General features: G+C 29.9%; 1 protein-coding gene across 2 annotated transcripts in view; it reads left to right on the forward strand.

The window, feature by feature from the left end:
- LOC129908528 (paramyosin, long form) overlaps positions 1–18,236 on the forward strand; it is a 33,127-nt gene extending 14,891 nt beyond the window's left edge. Inside the window, exons 5-11 of one of the 2 annotated variants that reach the window (XM_055985099.1) lie at positions 2,248–3,119; positions 3,430–3,557; positions 3,622–3,734; positions 15,626–16,145; positions 16,209–16,304; positions 16,363–16,644; positions 17,571–18,236. In XM_055985099.1, coding sequence (XP_055841074.1) covers positions 2,248–3,119; positions 3,430–3,557; positions 3,622–3,734; positions 15,626–16,145; positions 16,209–16,304; positions 16,363–16,644; positions 17,571–17,768 — 2,209 coding nt within the window. In that variant the 3' untranslated portion in view covers positions 17,769–18,236. Of the gene's footprint in view, positions 1–2,247; positions 3,120–3,429; positions 3,558–3,621; positions 3,735–8,649; positions 8,787–8,843; positions 8,928–9,007; positions 10,144–15,625; positions 16,146–16,208; positions 16,305–16,362; positions 16,645–17,570 lie in introns of those variants that run through there. The other variant, XM_055985100.1, reaches the window with a different exon arrangement.
- Positions 18,237–19,877: the final 1,641 nt, after the last annotated feature.

Genomic DNA, 19,877 nt, shown 5'->3' on the forward strand with positions numbered 1-19,877 from the left:
AAATTTCTACTTCAGAAAAAACATTAGTTCGATCAATAATGTTGATTTACGTGGGGGCGGTCTTACCAATCCAAAAGTGGTCCAAGCAGGGATTTCAGGGGATAGCATGTCCCAAAGCCTACCCCAGATGTGCTTGTGAAAAGTTTTTATTTTTACAAATCAATATTTCAAAAAAAGATTTTTTAAGTACCTTCGCTTTTTAATAATAAAGCAGTTTAAAAAAATATGAATTTTTAAACTCATAAACTCATCTGACTTAGGATGTTAAACAAATCATAAATTCCATTAAATTTTACCACAATTTCATAATCTATGCAAAAAAAAAATTGGATCCTAATCATGTTTTTGGTTAGCAAATTATGGCCCAATCTGAACGGGTTAACATAAAGTACCATTTTTCTGACCCAAATCAAACGAGGGAAGTTCTCGTTGAGAAATTTGGTGTTATGACCGAAAAGAATGTTATTAGAATCAAGTAATAGTTGTTGGTACACTAGGAGAAAAAACAACATTAGATAAAAGAAAACACATTTTTGAATCCAAGTTAAATCCAAAATTATTTTCTACTGCAGACCAAAATAATTGAAATGGTGCACACATGAAAAAGTAGGCTGCTACAAAAATGAACCACTTTCGATAAATTATTGCAGGGTCAGAAGGTCGATATGCTTGAATCGTCTACCGCGATAGTCGATATTTGATAGTCAATAAACCACAAATTGTTGAGCGTAATATTGTCCTTTTTGTATTATTATTTCTCTATCGGCTATCACATTAGGCGAATCTACCCCAGAATTGGAATATACTCGTAATATCCATATTGCTCCATTATTTTGGATTTCAAAAACCCGTTAAAGAGTAAATAACGATTGGAAAAAGTCCTTTCCTATTTTTTTAATGTACCAAATATCTCTGCAGTATAAACAAGAAAAATATAATAACATTTATTTTGAAACAATGTTTTTATACTCTTAGACTCTTTACAATGTAAATGTTAATCAAATAAAAAAGTCATATGCTTAAATAAGACACTTTTCAAAACTGCTGTAAAAATAAAAAAAGATCGATATTTTGGTAAATCTTTTTCTGAAAATCTTTCGATATTTTGTGAAATCGAATTTCAAAATGTCTTTATTTTTTAATATAAATGAAAAGTATTTTTAACAACTAGAAAAATTTGTAAAAATCGGCCATTTATCCAGTCGATTATTTTTTGTCCTTGAATTCTAGGTAATTCCAGAAAAAACAACTAGCCTTTTAGAAATTTTAAATAACTATTAAAAAACTTGAAAACCTCAAACAAAATTTAAGACAAAATTATATGGATGAATATCCTCCAAACAAAATTGTTAACACTTAGGTATGTACCTACTTACAAAATATTTGTGTTTTCTTTATTTGTCCTCTATGGAATCCAATAAAAATCGAAACTTAAAATGGGATGATTTTTGGGTAAGAATTTCTTTATTTCTCAGACAGTATACGTAATTTCGTCCCTGTTAAACAAAGAAAACATTTTGATGTATAGTGTATAAATTAGTTATGTAATTGTCTGTTCTGCAAGTTTGTCTTGAAAATTTTGTTAAAAAAGAACCGTTTTCAAGTTATTAGGTAAAATGCACTATTTTGCTTATACTATAGTTATTATAAATTGGTCGACCGAGAATTGCACATTCGAGGGCGCAAGTAGCCAAAAAACATTTTAAAAAATTGATCCTCTATAATTTGTATTTTTAAAAATATTCGATTTTTTCTATAGCTCTTTTCATCCACGAGATATTGATAATGTCCTTGTCCATACACAAAATACTTTACTCAATTAGATATTTCTAATATTATACATACATAAGTTGCTATGTGTTACTCCAATAGGATGAAACTGCCCATTCTCTTATGATCATTTATAATTTTGTTCGTAATGGAATCTAATTTAGAATTTAATTTAGAATTAGAAAAAGTTCTTACGACCAACAATTACTCACCTTTTTTTTGTTTTTATTTTTTTTTTTTGAAAAATCTTTATAAAAACTGTTAAATTCATTAGCCATTAAAAAATCCACTAGGTACTAACTTAATAACCAGAATTCAAATTTCATCATCGAGATTATACTGTAAGAAAACAAATCTTTATTAGCTGCTGATTGGTGCACCCTGCAAATGCTTTTTCGCAATTTCCATGAGTTATTATTATTGTTTCCAAAGAAAATTGAAATTAATATATTTTTATAATTTTGTATTATTCAACAGGGCCGAAAAAGAGAAGGCCAAATTCCAAGCTGAAGTCTATGAATTGCTCAGCCAAATCGAAGTCTCAAACAAAGAGAAAATCTATGCTAGCAAGCACATTGAAAAGCTAGAAATCACCATTACCGAACTGAATGTGAAAATTGAAGAAATCAATCGCACAGTTATCGATATCACGTCTCACAAGACACGTCTCCACCAGGAGAATATCGAATTGATCAAGGACGTCCAAGATCTCAAGTCACAAGTCGACACAATCTCATATTCCAAGAGCCAGGTCATCTCGCAATTGGAAGATGCTCGTCGCCGTTTGGAAGATGAAGATCGTCGTCGCTCTAGCCTCGAGTCATCTCTTCATCAAGTTGAAATCGAACTGGAATCAGTTCGATTGCAACTCGAAGAAGAATCCGAAGCACGTATCGACTTGGAACGTCAGTTGGTCAAGGCAAATGGTGATGCAGCTTCATGGCAATCCAAATATCAATCCGAACTCGCTAGCCACCACGAAGAAGTTGAAGAACTCCGTCGCAAGTACACTGTACGCATCACTGAGCTTGAAGAACACATCGAATCGTTGATCGTTAAGGTTAACAATTTGGAAAAACAAAAGACTCGCTTCCAGAGCGAGATTGAAGTTTTGATCATTGATTTGGAGAAATCCAACAATTCTTGCCGGGAAATGCAAAAGACTGTTGTGTCATTGGAAAAGATCAATGTTGATTTGAAATCTCGCTTGGAAGAGACCATTCAATTGTACGAGATTTCGCAACGCGACTTGAGGAACAAACAAGGCGAATTGACGAAGACCGTTCATGAATTGGAGAAGACTCGTGATGCCAACAGTCAACTTGCACGTGAAAACAAAAAATTGGGAGGTTAGTTTGGCGACGGATGATGGGTTTGTATGCGCATCAGGCATCAAGAATGTATCTTAAAGTAATTTCGGTTACTTTGAGATAAATTAGCTTGATCTAGGCTTAAGAATCGCTCATTATTTTGTGTCCTGATCAAAGATTGTTAAAAAATTCGATAACTCTAGAACGAGGAAGATCGAAGTATTTTTCTTGTAATACTGCCCTCTTGCTAGTTCTTTTGTTTAACGAATATTTTGACTTTGCTTGATCCTCATGAACTCATTTAGGCTTGATCTTGTTGTTGAATAGTTTAATGAAATCTGATTCATAGATGACCTCCACGAATCCCGTGCCACCATCTCTGAAATCACTCGCCGCTTGCACGATTTGGAATTGGAACTCCGCCGTCTGGAAAACGAACGCGATGAATTGACCGCTGCTTACAAGGAAGCTGAAGCTGTAAGTTTTTTTGTTGTCAAATGGACATAGCAGAGACTTATTTCTTTATTTTAAATATTTTCAGGGTCGCAAGGCTGAGGAACAACGTGCTCAACGCTTGGCATCTGACTTCGGTCAGTTCCGCCACGATGCTGAACGCCGCATTCACGAAAAGGACGAAGAAATCGAGGCTATCCGGTAAGTTTTATATTTTCTAATTTGTATTACTTCTACATTGGATGACCTTGAGAGCGGTGGACTAAGAGTTTAATTTGAAGTACTTTAGGTATACTTTTCTAAATTAAACTTAAGTTATTAGTCTTTTAAAAATCACTGTCTAAAGTTTTAAAAAAAATATATTTTATTTAAAAAATAAAAATAAAAAGGGCTTGTTTCGAAACGGACGGGATTAAGTTCGTCATTAGGATTCTGTCGTACTTCTTTAAAACGTTAAGTTTTGGTCGACGTTTACCGACTGATATAAAAATGACAATAAATAATATTTATATTTATTAAATATTGTATATGAATAAACTATTCATTTAAATTAATGTATAGAAATTTTTTTAAATTCAGATATGAACTTAGAAAATAAATGTCTGTTTAACATTTTAGTGGACTAACTAAAGCTTAATAATGGCAATAAAAGAAACGGACCGAACAGGTCCGATTTTATAGTTTTTTTTTCTAAATGTCGTTAGTTAAAACTATCTCTATGGATTCAAAATTGCCTTTGTTGTATTGTTTTTCAAAATTTTTATATTTTCTTTTATGTTTTATTTTATTAAACTTTCATAAAGTAAATTACACAGTTATACCAAGGTTTGAAACCGAATGTTATTCCGTAAAATACGGATTAAAAAAAATTCCAAATCCATTTTCTTGATTGCAGTAGGTAACTAGCCCTTAAATAACTTATTTTTTACTTGCGATATAGGTACTATATGTATATCAAGTTATGCATTCGTACAAAAAAAAAAAGTTGAGATAGCTTTTTTCCATGACATTACGATGGTAGAGAATGCCAAAAAAGTGGGTCCCGGAAGTCCGTCTGTCTGTCCGTCTGTCAGTCTGTCAGTCTGTCAGTCTGTCTGTCTGTAAACGAAGCTACAGCTTAAACGGATGAACCGATTGATGTCAAACTTGGTATGTAGCATTATTTGGCGCCTCTCCAGAGGGGTTTTTGGAATTAATTTTTTTGGACCAAAACTAACGGTACTTTTCATATACCGATTTTAGTAAAATTGAAATTTCTCAAAAACGGCTCCAACGATTTTGTTTAAAAAATTCAAATGTTAGTTTTAAGACAAGGTCTATCTTTCAATAAAAAATTTTTTTTTTTGAAAATCATTATTAACGGTACCTGCCATAGAACCGTTTTTTTCAAATCCGATTATCTCTGAAAGAGCTTATTCGATTTCAACGAAACTTTTTGTGAAGAAGCATTTATATAATTTAAATATAAACCAAAAACAAAATTTCAAAAAAAATAATTTTTGGATTTTTAAAAAAATGTTGAAAATTATTTTTTCAAAAATCAAATTTTCGAAAACGGGACATTGAATTTTTTTGAAATTTTTTTTTTTAGATGTTGATTAGTGATTTTTACAAAATGGCATACCAATATTATTTTAAAACTTTTTTTCCAAAAAATTATTTATAAAAAATTAGATTTTTAAAAAACGGCTCTAACGATTTTGAAAATTTTTTTTCTAAAAATGCATGTTAATATATCAATCAAAATTGCATACTTGTTTTGGAGGGCAATTTGATTTCAGATTTTATTTTATTTTCTTAAAAAACTAATTTAATTTTTTTTTTTTTTTACCTACATATATAGTAGGTACCTACATTTTCCAAATTTCTATATAAAAAGTCTTAAAAATTTAAGCAACTTTAACTCTAAGAGCAAGTTCGTGCGACCAGTCGTGCATTTTATTTTTCAAGATTTCAGAAATAGTAAGCACAAAAGCAAAACTCAATTGATATGTTTTAAATATATAAATAAAAAGTTTGAAGCACAGAGAAAAATAGACCACATAAAATAGAACAAAAACAATAAGATTTCTCTATGGTTTTCATCCAAGAAGGAAACCTTATTAAAACAATCGGGTTTTCCTTATTGTTTTAAAATCTGCAAAAAAATAAAAAAAACGATGACCAGGCTGGGAATCGAACTGGAGACTTCAAATCATTAGTCGCCCACCTTACCACCTGGACCAACCTGCCATGAAAATATTGATCGCGATTTTTGTTCTAGTGCTAAGTTGCAAAAAAAAACAACTTTTCAGTCAAATTTTAATAAGATTTTCTCTATAAAAATAATAAGAAATCTCCTTAAAAAAACCTTATTAATCGTTGATTTTAATAAGATTTCCTTATGAAATGTATGGAAGGTGAAACAATATGGCAATCTGTTAGTTTTTAGCGGGTCATATTTTTCTCTGTGAGGGTTCTATTAACAATGCTTTAAACATTTTCAAGATGAAATAGATGTTAAAATTTTGTATCTTTTCAAATTAAAATAAAAGTAAAAGGTATATAAAAATGCGCTTTACTTCTTGGGTTCAGGTTTTTATCAACCTTCGACTTCCTTTTGTCTGTTCTCCTTCAAATAATTTTAATTTATAAATGAAGGTAACATTTGTATTCTTTTTTTTTAATATGTAAATCAAATAATGTCTTTGGGAAATTTCATGATCACAATGATCGGATTACATTTTCGCCCCATACAAATTGTTCTTCTTTTATTGTTATGTCAATTATTTGAAAGCCTTAAAAATATTATTTCGAACTAAAAATATCGGCTTAATATCTCCACCCACAAACTAGAAGAAAGAGATAGACATGTGTTCAAAAAATCGTTTTACACTCAATACATTTTTGTTCGCTGTGAAGTAGAATTCGCATCAGGACTTTTATTTTGAAATTTCCATCAAAAAAAAAAAAAAAAATGTTTCAAATAAAAATATTTTGCATTAAAAATAAATTGTTATTGCGACTGAAAAAAATAATAAAAATTCAATGCATTAGGCTTTGTTAATATTCTTCGAATTTCTTACAATGTTGACTATTTACTTTACATTAACTATTTCAACTATATTGAAGATAATGTAAGGCCAAATAGTGAAAATTTAAAGTAATTCGACGAATATTAAAAAAAAATATTTAATGCTTACAATTGCAGAAATTTTTTTTTTGTGCAAAATATTTTTTTGTTTTAATAAAAAATTTATTTTCAATGCAATTTTTTTTTTTTCATTTTCATTACCTAACATTTTATTTTTAATGCAAAATATTTTTGCTTGTAAACAATTTTTTTGTATTTTTTTTTGATGCACATATTTTTTAAGGCAAAATATTTTTGGTTGCAACACATTTTTTTGCAATGGATTTGCTATAAATTTTCTTTTATGTATAATGGAAAGAAAATACATTAACAAGAAAATTATTTTTTACAACCCTTGTGTACTTTTCAAATACATTTAGTAGGCTTTATAAAAATGCACTTTACTTCTTGCGTTAAGGTTTTTTTTAACCTTCAACTGGATATGTATGTATATGTCTATGAGTGAAACTATCCAATTTTAACAGTGTACATAATGTACATGTTTATCTTTTTTTATGATTGAAAAATTATATATGAGCCCTTAACAAAAAAAAATCAAAATTACGAAAACGTTCTCTTTAATGGTTTTAGAAAAGAAAATATGACATTTTGGCAGAGAATTCTTGGAATTTAATGCAAAAAAAAGTTGATGTGTTCTAAAAAAAAAGTAATAGAAAATTCCAAATTAAAAAATGATATGCCGGTCTTACCAAATAATCAATTTTAAAATTTCGCTAAAATAGGTTTAAGAAAGTGAGAAAATGATACCAAGAATAAAGGTTCAAAAAAATTTTCTTTGAAAGTTTGACCCTATTTGTATTTCAATCGTGTTTGGAAAGTATCATGACTAGAATTTCCCAAACACGACTATAGAGATCAGATTAAAAATAGTTTACTTAAATCACGATTTATGAAAGAACCATATAAAAGCGAACAGTCATTTTGACCGTTCGAATCCTACTGTTTCCAATTTTCTTTTCGTTCTATGTGACAATCAATAAAGCACAATGAAAAAATATAAGGTTCAATTTCAATGTTCTTTATTTTATGTTTGTTATGGATTAGAAATAATTTTGGAAAGGTTTATTAAGTCATTCCTGTTGAGTATGTTTGGAGAATTATGGTTCTATTACTGTTTCCTTTCTCTTTTTTTTCAAATCTGTTCTAGCAATTCTTTTTTAATGAAAAAAAAAAATTGAAGAAAATGAAAGTGTTAAATAATTCTATTTTCTACCTTTACTTTTGTATGTTAAAATTTAGAGAACAAGGGAACAAATACAAAAATTGTGTAATACAATAAAAAAAAAAGTAATCAATCGCCAAATAAGTTTCCTGCATAGATCTCATATCCGCCAGAAAAAAAAAAAAAAAAAAACAGAATACTGCAATTAACCATTGATCTTAAAATAGTTTCTTGAAAAAATAAAATAGATTCGATGTCATTAGTCTGATTTTAATTTTGTTTTAACATTTTCTAAAACTATAGTGGGGTATTCGATAGAACTAACAAAACACCTCTGATTCATTCAACATTCGAACATCGATCGGATGTGATGTCTTAGAAGGACTACAAAACCAATGTGGAACAATATCTAAATCTACCTGCTGAAAAGATCCGTCAAAAAAACTGAATAATGTATTTTCTTATTTTTCACAGAAAAACAACGAAAGAAGCAAAAATCTTTTTCATTGTTTCTTGTCTAATTATGCACGACATTCTTCAACAAAAAAAAAAATACCCCCAGACTGACAATGATCTAGTTAAAAATTGTTTTTGTTAAGGATTTTTTTGTTTGTTTGTTTTTTTTTTAAATGACATTTGAAGGTCATTAATAACAACAAAACTGTCTCCAATCATCTCATTTACTCTTATTGATTTTTCTATCATTTGTTACCTTCTTTCAATAGATTTTAAGAAGAACTGAAAACTACTATCGACAAATTTTCTTCACGGAAGCAATTTGTTGTTGATCGAATTCAAAATAATACAGTTTTTTCGGTCATTTCTATATCGAAGTGACCCAATTAAATCAGTTCGAACTAAATTGCTGATACTACTGCACACGATAAAAAAAGTGCAAAGAAACGAATTTCTTATCAAAAAAATTTCTAAAGCGTTTTTAAGAGTTTCAAATTCTAAAGTGAGTCAAAAACCTTATTTCATCATCAAAAAACTGATAATCTATCAATAATTTTAGCAAAAAAAATCAATTTTTTTACGAAATATCGGAAACAACCTCACAATCTACCTGAGGTTATAAATACTCCTGATAACCCAGAAGGTATGTTTCCCATCGTCGTGTCGATCACAAAAGACAACGCAACACCAATATTGAACTGATTTTTCCTCTTCTTTATTTAGATTTCTTGACAACATCTCAACAAAAAAAAGCATCAGAAAAAAGTATTGTTACTTGCTGCACGCCCTGAGCAACAAAAAGTCTTTGATCGACAACCAAGAAGCGCAAATTCTTAGTTAGGACAAGACTTTTTCAAAAAAAAATTCAAAAAAACCAAAAAACCACTTGTAAAAACGAGCAACAACAATCAATTCACTCTCACAAAACACACACACACATAAATTCATCATCAAAAGGAAAAAAAGAAAAAAACTTTTATTTTTATCCACCACTGTCCACCACACTATTATACCTATAAACCGTTAGAAAAAAAGAAAGAAAAAAATACCGTTGTTTCAATGGCACTTATGCAAGTGAGCAGGCCAAATAGAGTGCGCCATATGCTTATGGGCACCTATGAGGATAATTATGGCTATAGCATGAACTACTATCAACCAATGATAGATTATTTAGATGCCAAGCAAACGGGGGGTAGACAGCTAGACTTGCCGCATTTACCGTGGTCAAATGAACGTGGCTTGAAGAAGTACCGTCCCAGCAATTCAGTACACCGTTATACCTCCTCAGAGGTTCTCCGTTTATCGCGTGCAGCTGCCGAACGGGCCAATCAAGTACTCCTACAGTCTCGCTACTCGATCCGAACACCATTCAGTGTAAAAAAGCTAGCGGACGCATCGCGTGTTACCAAGCATATTGTCGAGGATAGTATTATTGAACGTTCGAAACGTCGCCGATTAGAACGTCAGGCCGAACTTGAGGATATAATACGACGCGATACTAGTCGCTTGTTGCAAAGGTTGCGTACGATGGAGGATATACGCGATGTCGAAATTTCGGCCGATTTAAAACGTGCCATCCGGGGTAAATCGGCTAGCGCTATTACGGCTGCTTTGTTAGCCGATTCCGAAAAGAATATGAAAGTTGCCAAACGGCAAGAGGAGGATTTTATGGCCCAGGCCATAACAAGTTCATCTCGTGCTCAGAGTCAAAATCGTCTTCTCCATGCGACTCATATTGAGTTCACGGACGATCGGATGATTGACAATTTGGATTATAAAGTGTCATCGTCGCTGTGCAATATGAAGCGACAATTGTCGACATTGAATCAGAAGACTGTCGAAATGTATTCGGATTCAAGGTGTGAGCCAAATCATAAGTGTTTTATATGTCGCAGGGTTATGATTAAGCATCCGCGTTTGAAGAATTATAGATTGTATTTTTAAAAGGGGGGTGATTGATGGTGGAAGTTTTTTGATTTAGGTAGGGAATTCTCATCTTCCATAAAAAAAACATACAATACAAGTTTTTTTTTTACTTTTATAATCTCAAGGATTATAATTGATAAATTTTTTGTTAAACAAAAAAAATAAATCTTATACCAAAAGTGATTCTCGAGATGAAAAATAAAAAAATTTGTGAAAAAAAAGAGTTACGAAATCTTTTAAAAAATACTACTGCGAGTTTATTTTTAGTTTTTTTTTTCGGTTCTTTTCTTCACTTGAGAAGATTAATGCATCAAAAAAGCAGATAGCCGCCAGATGATGATGAATTGAAGTCCAATTGGCAAAACAAAAGACAAAAGGAATTTCCAACAACAATTCAAACAAAAGAACAACACAAAGATATTAAGCTCAATTGGCCTAGATGCGTGGGCACATACTAGTTCAAGTATCTTTCTTGCAAGAAGTTTTTTTATTTTCAAGAATAGCCCGAAGATAGATGTTTTTAATTTGTTGTTCTCTGATATCGAATTTCGAAAGAATTGTGCTGATGACGATTGATTTTTTGGGGTCTTTTCTTTTTTGTTTTTCATGCATATGCATGTTAAACGGGACAGAAAAAAAACGACTCGAGGTGCTGTCAATCAATTTCAAAATTTGGCAAATTACCTAATGACTTATGTTAGAATGTCCAGTAGTAGTTTATAGATAAATTGGAAGCAGATGGAATTTATTTGAGTAAACATTTTTGAAAAAAATAAAAAAAAAATGCGAAATGAATTTTTAATTTTGTTTCAAAGAAAAAATGGGAGGAAATGTTTATAACATCTTGTATTAACAAAAATACATAAGTGTTATGTCACAATTGGTTAGGGAGCAAAAATTTTCTTTGACGTATTTTAGATGTTTTTAAAAACCATAAATATTTTGATAGCGATGTTTGATTCTCTCACATAAATGGAAAAATCAAATAGTTTAAACAAGAATTCATAGAAGAAGTAATAACCTTGATTATCTTATAGATGCAACAATATTTTTCGAAAAAATTAAACCAACGTCTAAGTGTTAGAACATTTGGTACTTTCCTGTATTTACAATTACAAATTCTTAACAAAATGTTGTCTATCTACAATTTGATTTTCATTTCTGATATTTCAACAACCTGAAATGCGCCTTTTAATAACATACAACTTTTGTACAAAACTTAATAAAACAGAGTTTTTGAAAACTGAATGTTGTTATATTATGAGTTATGAATTGACGAAATCTCCAACGAAGCCAAAATTCGAATTGAAAAACTTTTGAGGTAAAATTTTGAATACTAGTCACTTTCAGATTAGTAGCCCCACTAAAATTTAGTAGGTACTTCTGTTAGCCAAAAATTTCAAAGCTGATCAAAATTTCTATTCAAGTGTGAATGAGTCTAAATTCTGTGGAGAAAACTTTTTTTCTTTATGAAATTTATTTTTCTCTGCTCTTCAGAATTTCGAAATGTTCCTATACAAAGGTATGAATATAAGAAAATTTTGTGAATTTTGAACAGTGAATGAATGTTAAAACTTTGAAAAATGTGACCTCAACTCATCACCTAATTGAATGATTTGTATGCTTTTTTCGTCAAAATTTGTACGTTATCATGATTTTAATTCCTTTGAATTGAAATTGTAGTTTTTTTCCTTGCCTATATTTTTTGAAAGGTACGTTATTATGAATATCGAAATTCTGTTAATCTGAAATTCTGTTATGAAAAATTCTATTAATCCACAATTCTTTGAAAACTCTTCACAGTTCTGCAAATTCAGAAATTTTTTTCCGTAATCAAAACAATTTTTTTATGATTAATAGAATTTTGGAATAAACAACTTAGAAATACAGAATTTTGGACTACAGAACTATAACCCCAACCCTTGTTATTTACTTTGAGGATGATATTGATTTTCTTTTCAAAAACAAGTGATTCTGGATTTTTAAAATTCATAAAATCTTGTATTTCGAGGAGCATTTGGACATCTCGTTCGACTAATTTCGTTTTTAGCTTCAGAATGATTTTACATTAACTTTTCGATGTAAACGAAAAAATTATCGGTTTTTTCCTTACTTTAGAAAACCGTTAAGAGGAACTATTAATTGATATTTAGTTCTTCGATCACTAAAAATCTTGAAATAACAACCCAAGAAACTTTTTAATTTGGGATCTGTGACACAAACATAAATAAGGACCAATTTATTATTAAACAAGAGTTCTTACAGCCTTTGTTGACCAGTGTGATTGCCCTTATTTCTTTTTGAGAGAATAGTGCCATATTAAACTAAAATTCATGCTTTAACCATATTTTTGAGAATAAATCATTTTAATTTAAAAAAAAAGACATAATTCATTTGGACAGCTTAATTCTTTTATAGCAGAGCATCATTTATTTTTTGTATCACGTTCATTTTTCTTGTAAAATAAATTGCAACTGCTAGCAAATGAAGCATGCAACACGTCAAGTTTTCTATTTTTAGAATACATCATTTAAAATTTACCTATACACAAAAAAATAAAATAAAATAAAACAACAAGTTGTAAAATTTTATTAGGGCGCTTAGGTAAGAACATAAACATAGATAGGAACTTGTGCATACGTTATCCAATCAAAAATAGATTCTGTACAAATTAATTGCTTCTTATGTTCTGAGACCATTAACACCTTTCTATTAGTTTTCACTTAAAGGTACATGTACTTATTAAACAAAATAATTTTGTTGCAATGTAATGTTGTTGATTTTCAGATAGACTTATCTAGAATAAAAAACAGTTGTTGATACTTGTATTTATTTATAATGAAAATAACATATCGATGATAATGTTCCCCCTTGTTAATTTCTTATTGAAAAATTATACCAACGACTATAACATCCTTACTCTTCTGTCTAAGTGTATTTTGCTTTACCACATGAGTTGCAATTCTTAATAAAATTCGGATGTTTTATCATGAAAGAAATTATGTCATCAATGGGGTTTAAGATAGCTTCCACTGTAGGTATAATATTAGAGCTACTTTTTTTCACCAGCTAGCAATGTTACTGTTTTGAAAAAAAAAAAAAAAAAATCAAAATGACTGCCCCTCCAATATCTTATAATATTCGATCACAGGCTTCTTAATTATTTGAAGTGCTTAATCATTTTTTATTTTGATTAAAAAAAAAAAAAACGTTTTGTAAACCATGACAAATTTTAAAAGGTATAGTGTTAGCTTTTAAAATGATCTATTAAAAAATTTTTAAAGCTAAATTTGAAACGATTTGTAAAAAATCAAAATATTTTTTAATGCTATCTGAAAAGCATCGCATCGTTCATTGAATTTTGAAAACCTGATTTATAAAAACAAAACCATTTTTAAGTGCAAACTTTGCAAAATTTATTTTAGAAAATAAATCTTTTTAAAATTCAAAAACTTTTTTCTAAAAAAAAATCTAAACGTAGATTTCTTTTGAAAATCAGATGTTCAAAATTTAATATTTCTATATTATAAAATCAAACTTTTTTCATAAATTTTTGATAATATTTTCCAGTCCATTTTGAAAAAAAAAATTTTAATTTTAGCAAAATCTTAAAGCATAAAATAGTTATTCTTATGAGATCAAAATAACGTTGATTGATTACATTAACACAGTGAAAGAATTTGCCATGAACATTTCAATTGTAACAAAACAAGTACCTAATAAAGCGCCCTCTGCACGATTCAACTTTAAAAACTTACTATTAGATGAATTACTTTCCTTAAATATAATTTAAAAAATGCTCTTAAAGTCGAAAACTTAACTTACCTTTTTACTCTACAGATGAATTGAACTAATTGTAAAATCGCCAAAAATAATTTACAATCTTTAATCCATTTGTAATGATTTCCAGAAAATCTTCAGAAAAACATTCTGACTTCCCTCTATGTAGATATATGTAGATAAGTAAGATAAAATTATTCCTTAGTCGAAAAAAGTTGACCTTTTTACTTTTTGGAAGCTAATGTCAGCAATTAGTATATGTAGTTTATTTCTAATATACATACTTACGAACCACATAAATGAGATCATTGAAATGATTTCGAACATCAAGTTAGGAAAAGAAATCAAGGATATAACTAACATGGCATTTCACTCCAACTCTCGTGATTCGGTCACTAGGAGAGTGTCAATGATCGTGAATGCTTATCCTAAGCTGGAAAAAATTAAAAGTTAAAGTAAGAAAATATGCTCCATCTCATTCAATTCCTTCACAAACTCAAAATACCAAAAAACAGGTGAAAACCAGCAATAATACAACAAAATTCACTCAACGATTTTTCTTGGCAAAACTTCAAAAGTTTGCATCTTGAAAACATTTGAAAACAAATAAAATAAAACAACTTCAAAAAAAATCTAATTGAATTTAGTTTCTTCTTGCTCTGATAAAACAAAAGAATTTCACACAAAACATTTTGCACTTTATATACTTTACATACAATGAAAATGTATTGTTTTCTTTTTCAATTGTTTTATTTTTAATTGTAGGTATATACTAAAGGCTAAAAGTTTTAAATTTAAATTTACTTAGTTTAAGTTTATTTTTATTTAAAATCGTATACCTGGCTATTGAGTATATTATGTCAAATGGCATTTTGCTTCTAAAATGTACACCAACAACAAATAAAATAAAAATGCTAAATGCATTTTTAGTAAGAATGTTTAAAATTAGCATACAATTGGCCCAAATATCGAAATTCTTAAATTACTGAATCAGAGAAGATAAATAAAAATTAATTGCAAATCGTTTCTAAATAAAAAAAGAAATTCTAATTAGTTGATTAAATTTCTTTTATATTTTTAAGAAAAAAGAAATACTGTCAAAATAAGTGATAAATATTTATGTAATGTTATTAATGAGGCATGCCACCAATGTCACTCTTAGAAGAATTTTATTTTCTTCATTCAAAGTGTCAGACATTTTGAAATGAAGGGACTGGTTTTTTTAATTAGGTTTTCTAGAATTTCCATATCCTTGACCTTGGCAATGAATTTTCAGATTCACTTGTAGAAACAGATAAAATTTAAACTCATTTTTAGTGTTTAAGCATTTGGGGTATCAAACGATGAGAATCAACAAGAACGAACATTTATTATTTCTGTAAAAATTATTGAAGAAAGGAAAATGGAAGATGTCTCACCATTTCTCATACACCAAACTCACAACACAATTTACAAGTTTAAAAATTTACAAACTTAAGTCTTAAGTTAGGTCTGTAATCTATTAAAATGGGCTTAAACTCAAAGTTGAATTCCAGTCCGCCGCTCAAACAGAGTAATGTAAATCCAAATTTTATTTTCCGATTCCAAAAAAAAATCAATCCATTTCTAACCTAACTTTTCACTTTTTGTACATAGCAAACAAACTTCCATCGAAATTGAACAATTGAGCGCACGTGTCGTTGAGGCCGAAACCCGCCTCAAGACCGAAGTCCAGCGCATCAAGAAGAAGTTGCAAATTCAAATTACCGAATTGGAAATGTCCTTGGATGTCTCCAACAAGACCAACATTGATTTGCAAAAGGTCATCAAGAAGCAATCATTGCAATTGACTGAAATCCAAGCTCACTACGATGAAATCCAAAGGCAATTGCAACAAACTTTGGACCAATACACTGTCGCTCAACGCCGCATTCAAACTTTGAGCGGTGAATTGGAAGAGATGCGCGGTGGATTGGAAAGTGCCCAACGTGCCAAGCGTAATGTTGAATTACAATACGAAGAAGCTCAAACCCGCATTACCGAATTGTCATCGGTTAACATTAATTTGGCTTCAATTAAGTCGAGACTCGAACAAGAATTGTCAGTTGTTGCTTCAGATTATGAGGAGGTTACCAAGGAATTGCGCGTTAGTGATGAACGTTACCAGAAGGTTCAAGTAAGTAGATTTTGTCTGAAGAAATTTTTCGAGAAGTACAGAGTTTTTTGTTTTTAATTTCAGGTTGAATTGAAGCATGTCATGGAAGAATTGCACATTGAACAAGAGCGCATTGTTAAGATCGAAACCATCAAGAAGTCTTTGGAAGTTGAAGTCAAGGTAATTTTTTTAAATATTTATTCTATCCAAGAAGGTTTCTTATTGAACTTTTTTATAGAATTTGTCCATCCGTCTTGAAGAAGTCGAACTGAACGCTGTCGCTGGAAGCAAACGTATCATCAGCAAATTGGAAGCTCGCATTCGTGACTTGGAATTGGAATTGGAAGAAGAAAAGAGGAGGCACGCCGAAACAATCAAGATCCTCAGGAAGAAGGAACGCACTGTTAAGGAAGTTATGATTCAATGCGAAGAAGACCAAAAGAACATTATTTTGTTGCAAGAAGCTTTGGATAAATCTACCGCTAAGATCAGCATGTTCAAGCGTCAATTGAACGAACAGGTTAGTTTAAAGAAAACTGCATTTGTGTATGAAAGCTTACTTGAGCTTTTAGAATCTTTAGATCTAAGTGAATCCAGAACATCTAGAACAAAGTATATGATAAAAGCTTTCTGTTAAGTTTGAAAAGCTTCTACTTTTGCCACTTTCATTAAAGAAACTACGTTAGTTATCTGTTTTAAGTCGGTTGAGAAAATTACACATCATGTTTTACCGACGCAAATGATTTGCATAGAGCTTTTTTTAGAGCTTTTCATGTTTTCAAGAACCTTTGCAAAAGGTGTTTCAAAATTTACGGAGAACAACCCTAGTTCATAAAAGTTCATTTGAGCTTTTGAATAAGCTTTTGCTAAAATAAGTGCTTTATTGAAGTTTTCCAGCTCAGTCAGTACAAGTACAACCCTAAAACGTGCACTGGAGATTATTTAACTCCTTTTAAATCAAAAGCTTCCAAGCTTTAGAGAGCTTTTATAGAGTTTTTCAGCAATTAATGATAGTCCAAAGCTTTTTTTTCTGTTTAATAATATAACCACAAAAAATTTCAATGTTTTTTTTTACTTAAAAAAGCTTTTTCTAGTCCGAATTTTCATCTAAGGATCTATTTTCGTATGAAAGCTCTCTTAAGCATTTATTATTCTTATCACTCAACAGCTCTTATGAAAGCTTTTCTTAAGCTTCACTTGTTTTTAATCAACAAACTCCATTGTGAAGGTTTAAAAAGAAATTTAAAAAATCCTCGACGAAAAAGCTCCTTAAGTTATATAAGCTTTCGAAATTAAATTGTTTATTTTTCCAAAAAATTGTTTTCATCCTATCATTTGAATTGAAAAAAAGGTCTTTTTTACTTTCACTAACCAAAGCTTTTTTAAGCTTTTTACGAAAAATAATATTTTTTAAGGACATTTATAACTGTTTGTTTTAATTTTTAGGAGGGTATGTCTCAACAAACTGTCACCCGTGTCCGCCGTTTCCAACGTGAACTTGAAGCTGCCGAAGATCGTGCTGATTGCGCCGAAAGCAACTTGAACATGATCCGTGCCAAGCATCGTACATTCGTCACCACCTCAACTGTTCCCGGCTCTGTTCAATATCTTGTCCAGGAAACAACAAGAACGATCACCGAATAAATTAAATTATATCTCAACATATATAAATTCATTTTTTAATTATTTAAATTTAAAATAAAAAGAAGAAAAAAAAAAACAAAAAACAAATTACCAACTACACATAAATAAAAAAAAAGCTACACATTATTATATAAGGCATCATCATCGGTAGCAGAATAACAACAACAAAATTAACAACAATCAACTAAAAATAATAAAATGTTAAACTTATGTATTTTGCAACAAAAAAACAAACAAAATTAATTAATTTTATTTCAACAAAATCTGCCAAACGAGAGATATACATATTTATTCGGAAATATATAATATATTTTTTTTAGGTTATTTCCCATTAAAATATGCAGTCAACTGGATACACAACCAGCTACACCTAACACACGCTATTACATTTAATAATTGTGTCTCTCGGTATTTAATAATGATAGTTTTTTTTAAATCATAAAACAATGAATTCTTGGTTGAAAAATAGAGACGAGTTTTAATTAAAAACAAGAAAAAAATTGCACTGATGAATGGAACTTTATTGGATTTCTGTCGATTGTGTTTTAAAGGGTTCATCCTAAAATATTTTTGTTTTTGTTTTTTTTTTATAATTTTTTTTTCTTAAATGTTGGAGAACTTTGTAGCCTTTCCCTCTTTAAGATTGTTATGGAATCATTATTATTGCATTACATTTTTATGAGATATGTTATTTTTTATGATAATTATTTTTATTACTATATTATCTACTATGTTTTAAACAAAAAAAAAAAGATTTATTTAACCATTTAAAATTTAATTATGTAATTTACAACAAAAAAAAAAAAAAACAAAAGAAAAAATCGTAAATAAATAAATTTAATATTATAATTTAAATTAAAGTTTACGAAGATTTTTCTCAATGGAAAAGTAATGAATCCATTTTTTAATTTAAAGACAAATTCTCTAACTAGGTACAAGATGCGTATAGAATGTTTAGAAATCTTCCTTTCGTTAATACACCAATGACAACACTTATTTTTAGAAGTTACTTAGCAGATTTTGTGTACGAAACGGTAGGGTGCAGATAAAGCCATGGCAACGGCAAACACATGCATTATTTTCATAAATCCAAAAAGTTTTATGGGTGACAGAAAAAAAAAGTTTTTTGCAGAAAATTTGCAGGGAAAAACGTATCCAAATTCACATCTTCATCGTAAGTGCATTTACAACACATGTCTAGAACTTTTAGTAGGCTCTCTTTTATAAAATATTGCTTACCTGGACTCGGTCAACTATTTTTTTTTTTTTTCATGATTTGTTGACAACCTAGTAAATTAAGGAACTCTGTTGTTAATCGGTTGGTGAGTTTATGATGGTTCAGCTTAAACTAGCACGCTATTTTAGCGAAATGAAAATTTTTCAGGTTCCAGCTCGACATCGAAAATGATTACGAAAACACTACCAAAATAGAATGTGTAGAAGTCTGTCAAAGTAAAAAAATAATTCGAAATTAAAAAAAAAAATAAAAAGCATCAAAAAACATTTTTCTGATCAAAATATTATTAATTAGGCAAATTAAAAATAAAACATTTTTGGCTAAGAAAACTTTGCGAAAAATGCCTAAAAACTCCACCAACATTCTGTTTCTAGCACTCAAAAAATACTCGGGTGGAGACCCATCACGTTTTGTAGGGCATGTCGCACTTATTACGAAACTGTATGTAAATATTTCACTACACCACTAAAATCTGTACTAAGAGGCAAGCAAAAACGTTTTTTTCAACCTTCAGCCCTTAAATTTTTGAAACAACTTGAGCTTTAAAATGACGGTCAGTGAATTCTCCAGAAATGTCAACTGATTTCATAATCTAGTCAACGATGAAATTATTTTTTTCTTTTTTCTTCTGCTGGTTATGGGTCACTGTGGCGTATGCGTACCTTTTTTACTGTTCAATCTTTGGCCGAGTCACTTTTGCTTACCATTCTCCGAACTTTCATTGTTTTTATTTTCTATGCGGAATACAGTTCTCATACAAAGAGCCCACTTGTAATCTAAATCTAGATAACCATCAGTTAACCCTCTACCGCATACTAACCCATATATGGTTTATCAATTTCATATCGATGTATTCCCGTTATATTGCCCCA

The sequence above is a fragment of the Episyrphus balteatus genome, chromosome 2, assembly GCF_945859705.1.
Source record: "Episyrphus balteatus chromosome 2, idEpiBalt1.1, whole genome shotgun sequence".
Classification (NCBI taxonomy): Eukaryota; Metazoa; Arthropoda; class Insecta; order Diptera; family Syrphidae; genus Episyrphus; species Episyrphus balteatus.